Here is a 21,854-nt window from a genome sequence, read left to right on the forward strand (position 1 = left end):
GGTTCAGTTGGTTGGGCATCTGCCTTCGTCTCAGGTCACAATCCCAGGGTCCCGGGAACAAGCCCTGCATTGGGCTCCCTGCTCAGAGGCAAGTCTGCTTCTCCCTCTCCCCCTCCCCTTTCTCATGCTCTCTTTTTCTATCTCTCTCTCACTCACACTCTCTTTCTTTTTTTTGAAGGAGGGGGGACAAAGGCAAACAGGATTTCAACCCAAAGCTGTCTGGCTCTATGAATAAAAGGTTAAAATCAGGCCTGGGCTAATAATGTAAACTTGCCTGGGAAAATGACCAGAGAATCTTATTTTCTTAGAATTATGAGGTGAAGATAGTTGTGGAGTGTTGTGTCTCTTTTGTTTGCTAGGTACAGCTACTCTTAGACCAGTGGGTGGAGGGGGAGCTATGAAGTGACATGCAGCCCTTCATCCTCTAGATGACTAGAATGACTAGAATGATATTAAATATCGGTGGGAAATCAAGGCAACAGCTTCTTTATGTCATGTGGCCCATACTGACGTAGGATCTTGTCCTTACCAGATGTACCTGATTTGGATGAAGGGCACATGTGCATATTTCGGTTGCTTCTGGGCCATCCAATGACATAAAGATTTCATGCCAGCAGATTTCCTGCCTTCTATCCCTGTATACAGCTAAGTAAATGTAGTATTAGATTAAATTTTATTACATCTGTGAATATAATTACCAGTTTGATCCCCTCACAAAGTGACACTGCAAGCTACAATGACCATTATATCCTACCATTAAAAGTCATGTATCTGGGGCAGCCCTGGTGGCTTAGCGGTTTAGCACCACCTTCAGCCCAGGGCGTGATCCTGGAGACCCCAGATCAAGTCCCACGTTGGGTTCCTTGCATGGAGCCTGCTTCTCCCTCTGCCTGTCTCTCTCTGTCTCTCTCTGTCTCTCTAATGAATAAATAAAATCTAAAAAAAAAAAAGTCATATATCTGGCTGAAATACAGGCTGTTTAGCGAAACTCATCCTAGGTAAATGGCTTTGATTAAAGCTAACCTATTTGTGGTATTAACATCAAAGATTATGAAGTTAACTAAAGCCATTTGCTTCTTATAAATAGATTTATAGGATCACAAACTTTATTCTGCAAAAAAAGAATTATTTTACTGCCATTTAAATTTCTTTTATTTCATTATCCTTTAGTTAATATTGAAAATTCCTCTGGAATAAAAGGCTTTATTGGCTTTATCAGCTGCGCCAGTGAAAGAAATATGTACTGGTTGAAAAAGGGATCATCAAAGCCCTGATGACAAGGCACAATGATATTAGTTGGGATCAAAGTGAGAAAGGAAGAGAGAAAAGGAAAAACAAAAGGATGAAGAGTCAAGGACCGCCTCTGCACAGAGGTGGTCCTCGATGACACTTTGGTGGCATCGTGCTTCAGAGAGAGCACCATTCCATCACAAACACGTCTGTGAAGTAATAAACAGAAGAAGGGATGGATAGAGAAAGAGAGAGCTGTGCCGACAACAGATAAGACAAGTCCCTTAATCCTAAAGAAAAGGTTTTGGTAGCCAGTTTATATGACATCAGGCTCATTCTATTTTATCTGGTGGATGAGCCACTTCTCATTAACAACAGGACTGTTACCAATAAGCAATGCTCCAGTAAAGTGAGGATTTGAACAGCAGCCTTAGTCATCTTTCCAGGAAGAAAATGCTAGATGTCTGAACAAACTCTGGAACAACAGATTCAGATTTTATCCTCTAAAAAGGTATATCTCATAGAAACAACTGTTCTATCACAGCTATTACTACTGTGGCTATATGATGGTCTCACCTGATGAGCTCTTAAAAATTGCTGGTGGCAGAGGCCCACCTGAGACAAATGAAATCAGAATATCTGCTCCAACCCCAGTGTTTTCATAAACCACCCCACAATATTTTATTGGGTACTCCTGTTGGAAATAACATGGACTCTGAAAAGAAATAAACCTGAATTTGATTCCAGCTAATCTATCTGTTCACGGTGTAATCTTGGGTTTAGGAAAGCTTCCTAAGACTCAGTTTTCCTATAAGGATTAAATGCTCTGGAATTATTGTGTAAAAAAAAAAAGGATAAAGTATGTGAGGGTCCTAGAACATGGTTGCCCTACTTAAATTTTAGTTATATTTTAGCAAAAGGAACTTTATATATTTTAGTTTATATCACTGGTGATATATTAGAAAAATCCTTTTTAAGGGTTAACTGTGCTTCTATTTAAGGCAAGCTTATTCAGCAATATTGAAAAGGTAATTCACAAGAATGATACTACAGAACAATTGATTATTTCTAAAAAGTAAAAACCCTGGGTTTCAACCACCACATTATATTTTAATAATATATAACATTCCTAAACACTTAACACTATAACAGTTTGCTCATCTCTCAAGTAGACCCACATATGACCCACAAATTTGCCATAAGACAATAAATCTAAGAGTATATTATTAATTAGTTTAATTATTTTTAAGTATAATCACAAGACGACTATGAAGCTCCTTGTCTCTTTCACAAGGATAACCATCCTGTTATGAGAATTAAATGTAATTCAATATTATTTCACCTAAATATTTTTCTAAACTATTTTAGAATAGTATAGAAATGTATTTTGTAAATGTATTTTCTGTTTAAACATATTTTCTAATACATTTTCATCTTATATTTCATATTCCAGCTATTAAATGGCCCATGAATGTCTATATAGGGAAATTACTTAACTGGGAAATATATAGATCAACCTGATAATCTCTTTCCCTAATACTGAGTTTTAAGGCTTTCAGATACTTATCTGCAAGTTCGGTGATATCTTCTATGATTTTTTATCAAACATAGTTAATTCTAATTTGAAGACAGTGACATGAATCAAAATGTTCCAGCTATAAGTAACATATGCTTTACTTTCAAACATTATCACTGATTTAATAGAAACCTCAAAAATTTTGAAACTCTTTATGCCATTTTATCATTTTCTGTCATTAAATATTTAAAATGCTTTTGAGGGGATCCCTGGGTGGCACAGCGGTTTGGCGCCTGCCTTTGGCCCAGGGCGCGATCCTGGAGACTCGGGATCGAATCCCACATCAGGCTCCCGGTGCATGGAGCCTGCTTCTCCCTCTGCCTGTGTCTCTGCCTCTCTCTCTCTCTCACTGTGTGCCTATCATAAATAAAAAAATTTAAAAAAATAAATAAAAAAATAAAATGCTTTTGATTAAGGCTACAATCCTCTGTGACACATAAGAAACACAGATATCAACTATGGAACACTTACTAATATCTCATTTAATGCTTCATAGCTGAGTTCGATTAAAATCAGTATCAAAGGCACAACAAATTATTTTTCTAATATATTTTCCTTAACAGTCTAATGGACTCCTAGCAATGTTATACCTAGGGATACCATTCACAAAATATCTATTGTAGGTCATTCAGCATTGGAATGTGGAGGATGCATTTCCCAACTGTTTAAACAACTTATAGATGTCCTATCAGTCATTCAACATAATTTATCGTGACTATATAGGCCTAACATGTTATGTTTCCCCCACTTAGATAGAAAACATCCTGGTAAAATAACTGAAAAGAAATTCCCAGTTATCTAGGCACGGATTATACTCAAATGCTTCTGAACAAATTTGGTATAGAAACTCATACACACGGGATCTCTGGGTAGCTCGGTGGTTTTAGCGCCTGCCTTCAGCCCAGGGCGTGATCCTGGAGTCCCCAGATCATGTCCCACGTCGGACTCCCTGCATGGGGCCTGCTTCTCCCTCTGCCTGTGTCTCTGCCTCTCTCTCTCTCTGTCTCTCATGAATAAATAAATAAAAATCTTTGGAAAAAAAACTCATACACAGTGCAAATATTAAATCACATGTTAGATTATACTTCATTATTTAAATTCACAATCAAGTGAGAAACTACATTACTTAACTATAACCATGAATAATATTCATTTTAGCAAATCAGCTCCTACAAGAGATAAAAAATATAAATGGACTGTTTTCCATGGAGTGCAAATTGTGATAAAAGGACATGAAAGATTAGTACAAGATGCTAAATTATGGTATAAGGGTAAATTCAGGCCATGTACACACACAGATATCGTTTTTAATGTTTTGGAGGTTTCCCTGTTGTCTAAGTGGGTGAATTTGGGACAGTTATATCCAATTATTTCAGTCATCCAAATGACTGATATGAATCAACCAAATAAAAAGCACATCAATGTATTACTTATATGCCCTGAAAATATTAAGCGTTCTATGCTATCTGAAGTGAGAATAGGGATCCCTGGGTGGCGCAGCAGTTTGGCGCCTGCCTTTGGCCCAGGGCGCGATCCTGGAGACCCGGGATCGAATCCCACGTCAGGCTCCCGGTGCATGGAGCCTGCTTCTCCCTCTGCCTGTATCTCTGCCTCTCTCTCTCTCTCTCTGTGTGACTATCATAAATAAATAAAAATTAAAAAAAACATTTTTAAAAATGAAGCGAGAATAATGTAGAAAAGAGTATATCAAAAAGAGACAATAAATTCACATTCTCTCTCTCTCTCTCTCTCTCTCTCTCTCTCCATGCCCTACTTCCCATTATGCCACTGTTAACTATTCAAGCTACTAGAAAATGTTAACATATTTGTTTTGGATTTCTGTTGTGACAAGCAATTTAAAGTTTTCCATCAGGAAATAAGAGATTCCAACAGTAATATCTTAATGTTAATATAGTCACCTGTATCACAATGTTAATATAATCTCTATCCTCATTTTTATGCTAATATATTTGTATACTATTATTGATAACCTTTTACCGACATAGAAAGTTTTCATTTACTTATTTTGCTATGTATTACTCTGATATACAAAGTACTACCTCATTGTCCCTTAAAGATTTTTTTCTACAGTAGCAGTGATAAAACTAAGGATGCTTCCAGATACTCTTGTAAAATTATCTTCAACTCAAACATATTAAAGTATATTAAAGTGGCACTAGATAGTCAAGGCTAGTTATGTAATGTGTCTGCCCATGGAAAAGACAAGTTGTTAAAAAAATGTGATTCAGGGTAAAACCTAAAAATAGTCAAGGATATCCTAATAAGTAGCCTTAGTCTCATGATATGCAGGCTAGAAATATGTTAATCACATTTCTGTGGACTTCTGCATCAGCCTTCAGGTTTGCTAAAGCCTCATTAGATATCAATGTTGATCTCTGTTCTAAACAATGCTAATGAAAGTATATATTTAAATTATTTAACAGTGTTTCCCAAATTCCTTTGCTAAAAGGTTGTGCTCAATATACATTAAGTAAATGAGACGGCAACACTAAATTTACTAATGTACCCCATTCCTTTGCTAATACAGCACCATCTCTAATTTGCTCATTTCAAATGCAATCCATTGAAGTTCAAAATTAAAGAAATATTTTCATTATTATTACATTTAACAACTATTAAATGATATAATTTGGTTTTAATGATCAAATTTTAATGTTTCTTTAAAAAAGAAATCCTGGAAAAAGTGGTCTCCTGCTGACATAATAAGAACATTATTTTGCTATTATCATATCTGCATAAGCAGATGATGATACTTTCCATTTTCTGTAACAGAATAACTAGACTAAAAAATGTTCTTCCAAGAAACTCAGGATTTAGTTTTAGATAGTAACAACCTACAGTATTTCTGCCAGAAATAATGATATAAATCAATTTTAAAAGGGGGGGTGGGGCAAAAATATCACATATTTTGCCCAGGTTACTTTGTCATCAAAAAGGTAATGACCAATTTTTATTCCCATGTACTACTAAAATATTTTCTTTAATATATGGAAAAAGAACATTTTACACTGAAGAGAGTTTGGTTCTAAAGGATCTGAGATACTTAAAATAATTTCTAGTTTAAATCATATACATAGGGAACACCACTCTATTCCAATCTCATTACATTTTCTGGGGGGAAAAAGGTATTCTATAGTGAGTCTTGGAAAAACAATCAGTACAAACGATAGGAAATTAATATGTATGTCCATAAAAAAGTTCTAGTTATTTAAGTTAACAACATCCTTCTGAGGTAGTATGGTCTTACTCTTTCCATCTTAATGTAAACTACTTACTAATATTTCTTGTTGTTAGGCAATCAAAATGTGATTGTTGGAACCAAGATGAAAGAAAAAAAAACACTGCTTGCTCAAACAACTAATACCCAAATAAGAGGCCTTAAAAGCATTCTTCTCTTTTATGGCAAATGCTACATATTTTCCCTTGAATTTTTTTAAAGGCTAACAAAACTGCATGGATACAAAGTTAAGTCTGAAATCATTCACTTCAAGAGTATAACTTTCCAAAAGGCAGAGCGTATTCTTGGAAAAGTAGACTCTAAAAATAAAAACTGAAGAGTGATGCAGGGATTAGCCAAGCAGAAAATACAATGTGTCACCATCTTCACAAAGTTAAAATGAAGTCGATTAAAACCAAAGTAATTGGTATGTAAATATCATTTTGAGGTTACAAATATTTCTCACAAGCCATAGTGTTCCTCAAATTTGACTCTCACCATTCATTTTTTTTTCATTCTAAAGTTACCCTGGTAAATAAGTGACGGCATTTCCACATCATATTGCATACCCCAAACAGAAATGATTAACAACAATGATATGCAAAAGATATCTAGAACCAGCACAATTTTTATCCCCAATTTTTTTACTCCTTTATAAAGAACAACTTCACTTTGTTATTCCCATGAAAAAGCTGACAAAGCATTCTCTTAATGCAGAAAGTGCTGTGTGGATTGGCAAACAAACTAATTTCTTGAAATTCAGGGAAGCAAACAATAATTGTGGGTATATAAAACCCACAATGAAGTAGTAAGCATGTCTTATAGGGAAATCGTGACAGAAAGTGAATCGCCTGATTCACAATAGAATATATTTTGAAGGAGATAAACCTTTTATATCTATGAGCATAAAGGCACGTAAATTATTAAATAATTTTACCCTACTAGTACTTATTTTTGCATGTGTTAACATTTAAACACAGCAAAAACAGCTCCTGAAATTGCTTATGCTAATACTTACTGCTACTTATTTTAAAAGGCAATTCCTCTTAAAACCAAACCTCAGGCCTCAAAACACCAGTTAAAGCCAAACAAAGCATACCAAAGTCAATATATGCAAGACATGAAAACCTCCAAATTATATTTCAATGACTTTTTAATTTATAAATCAACCCAATCAGCAAAGCACATATTTAAAATTCTAAAAACATTTTTTGGCAGGTACTTCTTAGGCCAAATATAACTTCAATTCCCCCCCCCCAAATAAAAATCTCTCCAAACATTAAGCGAAATGTTTTATTAATCTCCTAAAAAGCATATTAGATATGAAATGAAAATTGCTTTGGAGAATAGCTGACATCATCGTGCATAAGCTAAAGGACCAATATCTGGTTAAATAAAAATATGAACATCTCAAACGTAATTACCATAGAGGGCATGAAAGAAGTCCATGAATCTCCCATGTTAGATACATTGAAGAGATAAACTCTTAGAAATGCTATTCTGTCTTTTGTGACTAATGAATCTGTAAATAAAAATCCTCATGATTAAAAAAAAAAATCCTCATGATTTAGTTAATATTTTTTTCCTTCAATTATCATTGATATCATCTCTAAGAAAGATTCTGAACAATTTCTAGATGCATATTAGGGTATTTCTCTAACACACCGGCAGAAATTGACACATACCTAAAAATATAAAGTAAGATTTATGTTGAATCTTCATCCTACTGACAGCCATAAATAAACCGTAATAAACCATTTTAGGAGACAGAATGCTCTTTGAATTGGAAGGGAGCCCATGAACAGAAAGTTTTCAGATAGAAGACTTTATTGGCAAAATGAAACCATAACCAGTGGTTTGCTCTCTATTAATCAGCTTGTATTTCATATCATTTTTGGTTGACTCTGAATTGTTGTTTGAGAGATTATAATGGTAGACAAGATGTACATTTCAACATATACTTTCCATTTGGGAAAATTGGAAAATTTATGCTATAAAACACATCATTCACGTAACTGCCCTTTTCTGATTACAGGCTTACCAATCTACTTTCTGATTATGATGTGGACACCTATTTGGTGTCCTATTTCACTGATTCAAAGGAAGATTTAAGATCAAAGGCCATTTTATTACTTAACAAGAAAAAAAGTCTATTTCAAACCTACTCAAACCTACTCTTACTATTTTATGAAGGACAGGGCACACACAAGCATAACCAGAGCATATATCCTAGATATTGGGAACTGGTTACCATATATGAGTTTCATGAAAAACAAAACACTATTAACAGGCTTATCCTTCAAATCCATACACTGTAGCTCTTATCCTTAGGGGTTCGAGTTCATATTTTCATTACTTCTGCCTTTCTCTACCTCTCTGGAGTATAAAAGAACATGAAAATCAGTATGGGAGTCAATAGTGAGGGAACCCTCCCCCATCCTGAAAAACAAGAAAATATGATTGATACAATCTCTTCCTTAGAGCTAAACCAGGGCAGGAGAGATGCTAATCATCTATTGAAGCAACACAAAGAATTTACAGGAGTCAGTGCTAAATTATGCATTATTTAAAGCAGAAGAAACATTTCTAATGAACTTAATCTGATTTCAACTCACAAACACATTTGTGCTATTATAATTTTCCTTCCCAAGTACATGTGCCTACCAAGAGCAATGTATCAGTCAATTACATGAGAGTATTCTGGTTCTTGTCATAGTTAAATATCTCATTTAAAATGACTAAATTTTTATTTTGATTGATATATTTTCTTTTGAATTTAAAATCACACACACACCTCCATCGCCATCATATGGATCTGCTGTCAATAAGATGAGGTAATGAGGTCTGCAATACAGAGGATTAGATTCTACTTAACAACAAATTCATCAGTGAAAGAATATCCCCTGAGTTATTTCTGAGCGTTTCCTGATAAGACCTATTACTACCACTTGATCTCCTTAGTTGGAACTGATTCAATACCCCAAAGACCATTTAATTCTTTTTTTTTTCTTTTTTTTTTTTTCTTTTTTAATGGGACTCGATCCCGGGACCCCAGGATCACATCCTGGGCCAAAGGCAGGCACCAAACTGCTGAGCCACCCAGGGATCCCCACCATTTAATTCTATAACCCTACCCAAATATCAGCTCCACTGACACTGCTTCGCCAAATTCTGGTTTTAGAGTATGTTTTTAAAACCTCAAGAAAGTGAGAAGAGAGTCTGCAATTTCAAACAAGTTGGCAAACAAAAAAAGTACCTCATAGGCTAGAAGAAAAGCAGAGGTCAAGAATCATTATCCCTCTAATCCATGTATCTGGAAAGTATGACTATGTAGCACCAGAGATAATGATGAAATTTACTTAAGCATAATATAATAAAAATATAAATACAGTGCTGCCTGTCAACTGAAGAAGGAGAAAATGAATAACCATTCAATGGAGGATTTCCCCCAGAGTGACAAATTATAACAGAAGCAGAGCCAGGAATAGATTTCCTGATTTCAACAGTAAACCATGTTGCCTTTTATAGAATATATGAATGAAATTGGCAAGAGTAGCTAATTAATTATAGCTGATTAGTCTATCAAATCTCTTGGTAGAATAAGCAAAACATGAACTTTTTTTTTAACTATTTGGAGTCAATGTACTTCAAATGTAGCATGCTTCATCCATGAGGCGTATACAATTCTAAAGGCTTAAAATTTTTTCTCAAGTTTTACACTTTAATTTTAGATAATAGTATTTTGAGAACTAAATCCATATAGGACAATTTATAATACACTGCAAGAAGACAGATCATTTTAAATACATCCAGGATATAGAAAAACATATAATGCATAGTTTCTCTTTCATGCTTAGTTTGTAGAAATGTTAAGTCTGAGATTATAAATATTAAACTATACTAAAAACTATGGTAGTCCAGAAATGTACCGACCTTCAGGATCAAGCAGTTTCTCTATGCCTAATTGATATTTGGCAATGTTGAATGCATGTTCCAGGCGTTGTGTGGCTGACTGCTGGCAAACCACACTATTCCAATCAAACAGGTCTGGCCTGAAACACACATACATAAAAATAAATATAAATCAATTTACAATATTTCACAAGATTCACTTCATTTCTGATTTTTAATTGACAACCCATGCCCATAATCCTTAAGAGTGTTACTCTTTATTACCCCTCAATAACACTTTTCATTTAACAAGTCACAATTTTACTTGAAAATCCTGAAGAAAACAAAGGAGAATTTATTCTACCTTGCCAAGCAACAAAAAATATATTGATGTCATCCAGTCTCAGAAATTTGAATGCCAGCCATTTGCTGGTAAGTTCCAATTTTATAAGCCTGGCCCAGACTTCTTCCCTAAACTCCCGACTCTAGATTCATCTGTTTATTCAGTATCCCCACTTACAGTCATCATAAGCCTCAGGTGTCCAAAACCAAGCTTCTGGTATTCATCCCCATCACACTCCCCCAACCCACCTACTTTCTTTTACTTCTCCTTTCCTCAATAATCAAGGACAAGCTTAAACTTGCAGTGGCTCAGACAGAAATCTTGGAGTCTAATTTGCTGACTCTTACTCTTACACAACACTTAGTTGGAAATACATCCAGAACTTGACCACTTCTCACTATCCTTGCTGCCATCACCTCAATCTAAACCACCGTTTTATCTTGCATGGAGTATTTATTGTATTAACTTTCCAACTGCTCCCACCTTTGCCCTTGTTAATCTATTTTAAGCAAAGCTCTCAGAGTGATCTGTTAAAAAGTTTCATCATAAACTTCTCAAATCTCTCTTATTGGGGAGTAAAATTCATTGATTTACCTGTGACCTACAAGGCCCAACATCTACTGGCTCCTGGTTAACACTCTGATTATTTCTTGCCTCTCTTCTCATATTCAAACAGGCCTAGGTAGTTTCTGTATTTGCATGTGCTGCTCCTGCCTAGAATTCTCTTACCCCAGACATTGACATGGCTCACTCCTCTACTTCCTTTGTGTCTTTTCTCAAAAGCCACATTATTGGTGTGGCCTTCCCTGCCCTCTCCCCACCTAAAATTGCACACTCCCAAATCAAACTCACACATACTCATTCCTTATTCCTTTCTTTCTCATCACCACTTACTACTATTTAATATTTTATATATTTAATTAATCTTGTCTATTTATGTTTCCCCTGCTAGAATGTGGAATACATAATTTTTCCCCTACCAATTTCATTCACTTTTAGAAACCCAGTCTGACACATAGGAGCAGGTCTATAAATATTTGTTGATTAAATATTTGTTGACTCAATATATTTTGTTGACACACAACTAGACAATGGATGAGAACATACTATATGAATATCATTTCACTTGATTATTGAGAAAACACAAAGAAATGTAAGAGGGAGTTCTTATCCTATAGGGACTTAAAAACCTAATAAGGAAGAAACCACACACATCATAAGTTAAAACGAATTCTAAATGTGAAAAGTACACGTAGTAAGATATAAGGTTTTCTAAAATCTGAAGAGGTCAAGAAATATTTTTTGAGGGTTAAGGGATTCTTAAATGGTGTTTGGGGTTTAGATTTAAGAACTTTTTGAGAAGAGAATTCTGAGTTGTGTGGATATTTAAAAAATCAAAGTTTTTACAGGAGAAAAAAGCAGAATGTGCTCAGTCAGACCTCATGGGCCTGGCTCCATTCAGAGATCATCAGTATCAAGAAGCAGCGGGAGTGTTAGGATGGGGAACTGGGATGAGTCTGTGAAAGGCACTGGCTGTTTAAGGAATTACAGTTTATCCCTACAACACTGGAAACTTTTAGTCCAGTGGTTCTTTGCCTTTTCTGGATCACAGATACCTTTGAGAATCTGATGAGCACTGTAAAACTTTCATCCATACACAAACCTGTCCATATCTTTACACATGATTTACATACAATTTTAGGACAATTGGGTCTGTCAATGGACTCCTGCTTAAGAACTCATGCTCTGTAAGGGAGGAAATTATAAAGACAGGCTTAGCTGCAATTTTCAAAAACCATTAACTGAAAATAAAGGTAAAACTCACTCATTTAACTCTCATCGCCTTTTCTTTACTTGATGCTACCTGGATTAATTTACCAGAATTTTGTCTACTTCTTAGGAAGTCTAATGGGTCCTCTATACTCCAAGTTACCCTGGAGAGCAAAAAGTATTTTAGAAACTAAAATATGTATAAGTTGGGAGCAAACTCTAGTAGTGGAAAGACTATAAGAAATAAAAATTAAGTTCCAGACTATTTGGGGAAGTTTTAACTATACTATGCAACTTCTGCCCCACCTTCTTTTCTACATCTCTCAGCAATGGAAGTGGAAATTAATATAGGGGGGAGAGTGTGGGAGACTAGCTTTCTCCCTTGTACTACAATCAACAAAGTTAAATGATTAGGATAAAAAAGAAGAGAGTGCTTCCTCATTCTAGCCCTTTCCCCTTCTCCTCTTGGCTATGAACTAATCACCAGGATCAGGAGCTAAGTCATGTTATCTATTTGAGTTTCAGTGCTCTCATTTAAAAAAAAAAAAAAAAAAAAAAGGAAATGGGGGCCTCTGGGTGGCCGAGTCAGTTAAGCATCCGCCTTTGGCTCAGGTCATGACCCCAGGGTCTTGGTGTCAAGTCCCAGGTCAGGCTTCCTGTTCAGAGCGAAGTCTGCTGCTGCCTCTTCCTCTCACTCTCTCTGCTCCTCCCCTTCAGCTTGTGCTCTGCTCTCTCTGGTTCACTCTCTCTCAAATAAATAAATAAATAAATAAAATATTTAAAAAAATAAGGAAATGTACTGAGTGGCCTTTAAGATCTCCTCTAGCATTAATGTTTTAAATCATTAAAATTCATCATTTGGGCAGCCTGGGTGGCTCAGCGGTTTAGCGCCACCTCCTGCCCAGGTTGTGATCCTAGAGACCCAGGATCGCGTCCCACGTCAGGCTCCCTGCATGGAGCCTGCTTCTCCTTCTGCCTGTGTCTCTGCCTCTCTCTCTCTCTCTCTCTCTCTCATGAATAAATAAATAAAATCTTTAAAAAAATAATAAAATAAAATAAAATTCAGCATTAATTAACATTTAAATGACTGATTTCCAAACACATAAAGAATAGTAAGACTAACCAACAGCAAAAGAAAGCTATATACCTTCCTAGGTTAACCCAGACCTGAACCCATAAATAAGAATGTGCAACCAAAGTTCACCAGCCTTTTGAGGAAACAGACTAATTCAGTGAGACAATATAGCCTAGTAGATAAGCAGAGTCCTCTATAAATTCAAATCCTGGCTCTACCACATATTAGCCAAATGGTCTTAGGGAAATAATGCAACCTCTCTATGCTTCAGTTTCCCAATAGATGCAATGGGACTAATTATAGTATATATGTCATGAGAAACAGGTGGGATATTTTAATTAGAAGAGTGCCTATGAAATAACATTAACTTAATAAACATTAACTTCTATTATTTTGTTCAAAGATTAATTAGATTTCTGAAATGATAGTAATGCATTTTCAATTTATAGACTCATGCCAAAAACACCTAGAAGGTACATATATAAATGTTACAGATACTGTTGATGCAAGTACAATTATAAGATAGGAGGGTGGAGGGTGGGATGGCTGAAGAGGAGTGGGAGATACAGGTTTCCAGTAATGGAATGAATAAGTCACAGAAATAAAAAGCACAGCATAGGGAATGTAATCAATGATACTATAATAACATTGCATGCTGACACATGGTAGCTACACTTGTGGTGGGCATAGCATAGGGCATAGAGTTGTTGAATCCCTATGCTGCACATCTGAAACTAAGGTAACATTGTGTGTCAACCATACTCAAAAGAAATTCTTTTAAGAACATTATAATAACAAAATGGAAAGTGGAGAGGAAAGAAGAGGAAGAAGTGTGATAATTCTGTCATCTGTTATATCAGGTAGTCAACAGATCTTGTCTAAACTTGATGAGACAAGTTTAGAATACCACTTAAAGTAATGCAGGCAACAATTTTAAGAATGGAATGATTATATTATAGCAATCAAATTAGGAAATAGATGGGAAAAAGAGATGCACTTTACGGGCTTCACATCAAGGAGTAAATCCATCTACTGTCAGATATCAATTATTCAGGAAAGAAAAATACATAATTATGAAAACTATGGGAAAAAAACAAAAGAAGTTGCTGACACTTTTAGGAAGTAGAGGGAGTTGGGGTCTTAAAAATATTCTGTTTTCTTTTTTTCCTTTGCAACCCCCTCTAACATCTCTCTTTTTCCTAACCACATGCTATTATCTCTATGGTAATAAATTAAAATAAAGAATTGGGAAGAAAATTTAATTGTAACATTATACTTACTACAACTTATATGTATATTTTGAGTATTTGTAGACAATTATCATTTCGTTTTCCCACAGAAGTAGAATCTGGCTTCCATTTAACTGCCCTGTAGTCAACTTTGTGTTTTAATATAATACTTCTAATTTCACACATATTGAGATAAAATTTAGCCTTAAACAGATATAAAGCATCAATATCCTAATCTTTGGCAAGGCTCTTTGTCAAACCCTATGCTCTATATTAAGTGCATGCCTTTGTTCTATATAGCTTAGTCTCTCACATTGAAATCAGAACACCTCATAACATTCCTAAGTGTACCAATGACAGTCACCTTGGAACAGAAAGTTCAACCTTTTTTTTCTTTAGGTAAACAATATGAACATCTGTCAAAGACAAAAAGAGGGAGATGATTCATTAAAGAGCATTATCGACTCTGAGAAACCTCTTGAAAACTAACCATGTTATATATGAAAAGGTAGTTACTGATGATTCATTCAATATGACAGGAGAGAATATATAAATGATATTTTGAGAGAGAAAGAGTAGGTCAGGGACAGACGGAGCAGGGCAATCTGGAAATGTTTATTGTATTACAAATATATTCAGAAAACACAAAATACAATATTAACAAACGTAGTGTGTGAACATGCTGGCAGGACTGAAGTCTTCCACTTGAAAAGAATATGCTAAAGAGCCAACAAGAACCACATAACCCGATCCTCAGTATTTCTGTTCATCTGCAAACATGTACATGAACAGCAAGATCAATATGTTCAGGCCCTTACTGTGAAGCATGTGGCTGCATAAATCAGTACTGACTTATAATGCAAAACGAATGCCTCTTATTCCTTCTCATCTGGCTGTACTGAAGCCGTGCAGTATTTTTCTTCGTGTCATACTTAGGAAAAACAACGTGTTAACACTGCTTAACATGCCAAATGAGTGTGAGTTTGCCTCCTTTTGAAAATCAGGTTGCTGAGTCACTCACCTGGAAACTCAGTCTGGATGGGGTTAATTAAATCCAGCTGGAGCAAGACACCTGACAAAGCTGCTTATTGAGAGTGCATTTGTTCTTAGATTGAGTTTTAGCATGAAGAAAATTTATATTCTGGACTTTTCTAGAAACAAGACCAGCATAGGGAAATGGGAGCCTCCTCAAGAAAAGAAAGATCAAAGTGAGAAAAGATAAGCTGCATTGAAAATCAGGGCAGATGCAGTCCAGTGGCGTTTCAAACGCAGTTAACAAGGCAATGTATCTGACCCTGGGGATTGGGCTGGTTAAAGAGATGGGTAACAGGAAAGCCAAAGCGGATATCCCTTAGAGTGAATGTATTATACATACAATATATATTTATATATCACATATAATATACATGAATGTATTATATGGGCATATTTCCCATGTTGTTTTGCTTTTTCTTGAACAAGTAATTTACTAAGCTTCTTTTCTTTTACAAGAAAAAGCAAAGAACTATTTTGTTATCTTAGAAAATATAAGTTTATGGAATACAGTTAAGAACATTTGGTTCACTATATTACAATGAGTTCTTTTTATGAAGATCCACAGAACTCTCTTTCAGTGCTTTACAGCAATTGCTCTGCTGTTCCAGAGCAATTGTTTCTTTTGATATTCTAAGCACTGAGTCATAGAATTAATTGTGGTCTCTTTGCCTTGGTTGCTAAGATGCTCCAAGCCTCTTTTAATCCCGAAATATATTTAAAAAAAAAAAATACAGAGGGCCCTCTGTATTTGCTGAGTGTGTATCTGACAAGAGAAATGTTTCTTTTTCACATTATTAACCTTATAATAGTAATTAATTTTACTACAGCCACTCACAGGAGATTTGGAACCATGTTAGCGCTATTGTTCCGGCCCCTACTAACACATTATTTGTTTAGAAAGATCAACTCCATTCTTAGCCAAGTTAGAACTTAATCTTGATTTTCTGGCAGATTCCCAATTTCAAATATGTTGGTCCGTTTGCCCCCCACCATAACCACATTCACACTCCAGTATTTTAATATTTCAACAACGAAATGATATATCACATAAAAATAGGATATTCCTATTCAGTACATTCCAGTGGATAGATCAGTATGGTTAAATACATAACATGTTACATAGCAGGAAATGAGCTGGAACCACACTGGTGAAAAAAGATATCAGTCTCTAAATCAATACTTACAAAAATTAGTCAATATCTCAGTGGTCTCCTTACCTATGACTGTGGATGAGAGCGTTCAAAGCCAGGCCATCAGACCAGCTGGTGGTGAAGTTAATGACATTAACCTGTGGATAATTACGAGTTGATTGTCGGACCCAGCTCAGGAGAATCTTTTCACTGTTGGTTTGTTGCAATCCAGCCATGATATTTTTCATTACATTTTTGACCTACATGTGGAAAGAAATTTTCATAAGAAAATGCCTTCCCTGAACAAGAACCACACAAATTTCAATTTAAATGTCCTAATCTTCAGTAATAAGCGGTAGGAATTTTAGAGTCAATTAGTAATGAGAAATAATAGATTCGACCAGGACGGAGTCCATTCTAGTTAGTTAGGAATCTACTCCGATTGGTAGGTGTCACCATACACTACTTATTGAACACGTTTAACATCACTCCTGGATTCTGCTACATTAAACTTTTAAGTTTGTACTTTTAGAATTGCTCATCTAGCTTTCAATGGATATGGTAGGAAATAGTGTACAAAAACATCAGACTTGTTATTGACCAAGGACTTAATATTAGTAGTGTTAGGACAGAAAGTATGGCACAGTGGCTAAGAGAATGAGCTTACTTTATTTAAACCTAGGTTCAAATTTTTACTTTGCTATTAACAATTTGTGTTAATTGGGCCATTTAAAAGGCTATCTTTTTTTTAGGCCTCTGTTTCTTATACATCCAAGGTTGTTTTAAGAATAAAGGACAACTGGGGATCCCTGGGTAGCTCAGCGGTTTAGCGCCTGCCTTCTGCCCAGGGTGTGATCCTGGAGTCCTAGGATCAAGTCCCACATCGGGCTCCCTGCATGGAGCCTGCTTCTCCCTCTGCCTGTGTCTCTGCCTCTCTCTGTGTGTGTATCTCTCATGAATAAATAATAAAATTTTTTTGAAAAAAGAGTAAAGGACTATAGTAAAATAAAATCCCTAGGTTTATACTATAACTTAAAATAATGCAAATTATGTTTACTGATCGAAATGAAAAAAAGAACAGAAAAATGAGTTTACCTATTTAAAGTAAAAAACAATGAAAGAGAAAGTATCTCTAAAAGCTGTGAATGTACTGCTTTGGGGTTTTTTGTTCATTTGTTTTTGTTTTGTAGTCAGTCTGGTTTAGTTTGTTACAGCTTTTTTCAGGAAAGAGATTCACATGCAAGAGAAGGACAAAGGTTACAAATACCCAAAACATGGTGCAGCACTCTGGCTCGTTTGTGAGGCCTCTCAGGTCACAGGAAATGACATTTAAGAAGCTGCTTTTGTATTTAAAAAAATGTCATAAAATCCCATTGAAGGTACCTACACACCATAGGTCCTTAGATGAACACAAGAGGCACATCCCACCTCTGCAGGGGTGGTCAGAGACCTGCTCTGGTGTGTAGAAGCACAGTGCCGGCGGCCCCCCGGAAGTATTTGGCTAGACCTACCTGCCCAGCGACACAGGATACTGTCAGTGGTTTTTCAGGGTGTTCTTGATATTTTGGACCTGATAAGCTAATCTCTGAGCTTTTCTATGAAACAGTCTTAGAAGAATATGTCACCTGAAGAAGCCACGGTCTCCAAAAACATGAAGTGTCAGTTATGATCACGGAGACCCACTCTTTCCTAGATGACAGGGCAAAGGTCAGCTTTCTCCCTGCCTCAGGAATGAAGAGGGATCTGACACTCGCTGAACAAAAGAACCTTGGAAGGATCATTGTCGACAAAGTCCCTGGCGTGAGCAGGGTCACCAAATGCACAGAAAGCCACTGGCGCCTGGAGGGTTGTCTTACTCGTCCTCGCACCCCGCCCTCCTTCCTCCTGCAGCACGAAATGCTCCCCGCGACGGGGTAACAGGCTGTCTTCTCTGCCCCCTTGTGTTTCTTTTTCAGCAGCGAGGTTAAGGGCTTAGGGTTGTGAGGCACAGGTCGGGAAAAGAGGAGGGTCCATTCAAGATGCCCTCACGCGCAGACTGGTTAGGTGGTGCTAGGACAAGCGGCGTCGTTTTGTGTACTGGGCTCAGGAAGGTCACCGTGGGACTGTGGGCGGGCCACTCTGTCGCAGCTTCCACCGCTGCTCCTTGAGACGTCACAGCCCCGGTCCCGGCGCACACTGTCCCCACGGCCGCACTCCAGCCACAGGCTGCAGGCGTGAGGGCCCGTGTGGCCCGGGTTGCCTGGGCACTGGCCGGTCTTCCAACGGGCTTGGCATCGCCACTTTCTTCTTCTGCCTTTCTGGCTGTCACTTGCGGAGTCTCCTCGCCTGAGGAATTTGGCCTAGTCGTTAAAGGTCACGGAGAAGCCCCTTGCAAGCAGGATGGTGGCAAAGAAGCCAACCCTGCCCAGCTGAGCCGAAAGCCCCGACCGAGGATTTGGCAACGGCTGCAACAGAGATGGCGGGAGACACGAGGGCCGCCGCGACCCTGCGTAGGAAGCCCATCAAGGGCCAGCGCGAGCCCTCGCGCTGTCGCTCAGCCGCCGGGCATCGGCACAGCGGAGGCGGAGGGCCTGCAGAAGCCCTGCGGGGAGCGCGCCCGAAGGTGGCTGCTGAGGACACAACGCAGCGCGGGTGACAAAGGACCCGCGACCCCGCCAGCAGGAGGCGGCCTCAGAGCGAGCAGAAGAGGGCGCCCCCACGGCCGGCGGAACCGGAAGGACCCAGGCTCTAGACTAGTTTCCGGGCAGGGGGAGGGTCTGCGGGTCACGAGGCTCCGCGGGCCACCAGGCTGCTCCTCCCTCCCCTCTCTCGCAAAAGCCAGAAGGGAAGTGGAAACCCAGACCTTGGGGGAAGGACAAAAAGGCCAGACTCTTGAGTTTCTTTTTATTAGTTTCTGCACATTTGATTCTCTTGTAGGCTTTGTGCAATGCTGTATTTCCAAGTTGCATTCTTCTAACGAATCTGATGCAGAAATCCATTCTAAACATTTCTCTAGCTTTCAAGAATGCAGGGACACCACATTATAGAACCGTCCACATATCCTACGAAAGGCAAAATTACTAGGCAGCTTTTTAAATATAAGTCAGGACCCTTATCATATACCTGAAGGAAATATATAAGTAAACGTGATTAGTTTTTGCCACCAAGGGCTTTCTCTTTGGAAAGCATAAGGTCCATATACTACCAACATTTGATCAGATGATGAATATTTATTGCATATTCTAAATATGACATTTTATTTTGCTTCTTCATCCATGTAGAAGTTAACAAGGGCCTCCGGGGAAAATACATATTTTAACATCTTCAATGTTAGTCATCTTTTTATGAAAGAGTCAATGCAAATTTTAGGGTAGACTTAAATCTAACTTTAAAATACTTGAAAAGGATTTGAGATGATGCTTTGTAAATGTGGTAATGATTTGAAGATGTGAAATCTTTGCATATGTTTATCACCATCCCTTGATAGCCAAATCTATTATTTAGAGGTAGATTATCCAGTTTTCTTAATTCCTTCCTGGCCTGCTTATTTAGTCAGTTACTCAGTGAATAAATAGGTCAAATCGTTATATAAGATACATTATTTTTCGCATCACATTCTAAAGTTATAAGGGGCACAACACAACTTCCATGCACAGTGATTGCAAGACATGTATTTCATGTCCTGTGCTGAACTTGGGCTGGACTCAGCACACACCGGCTCAGTGGTGGTGATTTGCACTGATCGGGCAACCCTCCCATGATGAATGGCTCTCATTTGTGAAATGCTTGGCCAGACTGCCCTCTATGCACATAATGTTAAAGGACAACACAGCATTCAATCCAAAACTCCTTTGGCATCATTATGTCATTAATTCAGCTTATCATCCTCAGCCTCACTGGTATTGCTTCTTCTATTTGGGTACAAATGCTGCTAAGAAAAAATAATAATAATAAAAAGGGCAATGTAAGATGATCTATTCTTTCCCTACCTAAAAGACAATTAACAAGAAATCTTTATTAAGGACCAATCTTCCATCAGACACTGAGCTGGTCCTAAGGTGAGTCTTAAAGTGGAAAGATTTCCCATCCTTTGGGCTTATAGGCCCTAAGAGAGAAAATCAATTTAAACAAATGTGTGCATGAGTGTGTGTGCATACAGCTCTGCATCTGTTTTTAAAAGGAAAAAGTTGAAATGTCTATGAGCAGTGATTTCACAAAATGACTAGGAGTTAACAGGGCAAAGAAGGCATGATGGATATGGAGATACACCACCAAGATTATCGTTCAAGGAACAGATTGTTGCTATAGCTGTCACAGCCTGCACCTGTGAGTCCTCTCAGGGACTGTCACCTAAGGTCAAATCCTTCCTAGGGCAGCCCAGATCTAGGAACTGATGAAGAGAAATGGTATAAAGACCCAACCATGGGGGAAGCCCTTGTGGCTCAGCGGTTTGGCACTGCCTTCAGCCCAGGGCCTGATCCTGAAGACCTGGCATCAAGTCCCACATCGAGCTCACTGCATGGAGCCTGCTTCTCCCTCTGCCTGTGTCTCTGCCTGTCTTTCTCTTTCTCTCTCACTCTCTCTCTCTCTCTCTCTCTCTCTCTCTCTCAGGAATAAATAAATAAAATACTTTTTAAAATGTTAAAAAAAAGACCCAGCCATGTCAGCCCCACTGAGAACCACACTGAAGGGTTGGTTATTCTAGCTCCCAGTTCCCAGTGGGGTTGAAAACCACTGTGGCTGGGTGTACATCATAGCTCCAGTGCTTCTCCCTTCAGCTAACTTCTTCCCTCCTCAAGTGCTGGTCCCAAAGGTATGCTTCAATTAATGTCCTGCCTGCTCAATTCAACATCTACTTCCCACAGTCCATCCCGTGATGAAAAGGAGTCATGGTGAAGGGGTAGGAGTAAAGACGGGTAGGGATAATTCTTCTACAAAGAAAGGCTGTGTGTGAAGAAGACTAATGCACACAGGATACTAGGTAGGCAGTTTATAGCAAGGTCTTCCATCAACGTAAAACCCATTTTTCTCCTGCATGATGGGCAAATAATAAGTAAATAAATATTGCAGTGTAAAGTAGCCCTGGATTTGAATATTTCCTTTGACTTAGCCAGCAAAGGTCAGATCTGACCTATGAGAGCACACCATTGTTAACAGGGTATGTTTGTATCTCTAGCTGGTTGTCAGAACCAAACTGACCACCCTAAAAAGGATGGTTTACACTTAAAAAAGAAGGAAGAAAAAGATGCCAAACACAAACCGTCAACTTCACAACTTTGTTCAAGCTGCTTATTCCTCAATATAGGCATTACTTTTCAGGCTAACAATTTTATGTACATGGAAACTGGAAAAACAGTG

General features: G+C 37.6%; 1 protein-coding gene across 8 annotated transcripts in view; it reads right to left on the minus strand.

Moving 5' to 3' along the window:
• DMD (dystrophin) overlaps positions 1 to 21,854 on the minus strand; it is a 2,057,113-nt gene that overhangs the window by 1,639,618 nt on the left and 395,641 nt on the right. For all 8 annotated transcript variants that reach the window (XM_041741334.1, XM_041741335.1, XM_041741332.1 and 5 more), the window contains 2 exons: positions 16,605 to 16,777; positions 9,978 to 10,096 (listed from right to left, as the gene is read on the minus strand). In XM_041741334.1, coding sequence (XP_041597268.1) covers positions 9,978 to 10,096; positions 16,605 to 16,777 — 292 coding nt within the window. The remainder of the gene's footprint in view (positions 1 to 9,977; positions 10,097 to 16,604; positions 16,778 to 21,854) is intronic.

This window comes from Vulpes lagopus, chromosome X (assembly GCF_018345385.1).
Source record: "Vulpes lagopus strain Blue_001 chromosome X, ASM1834538v1, whole genome shotgun sequence".
Classification (NCBI taxonomy): domain Eukaryota; kingdom Metazoa; phylum Chordata; class Mammalia; order Carnivora; family Canidae; genus Vulpes; species Vulpes lagopus.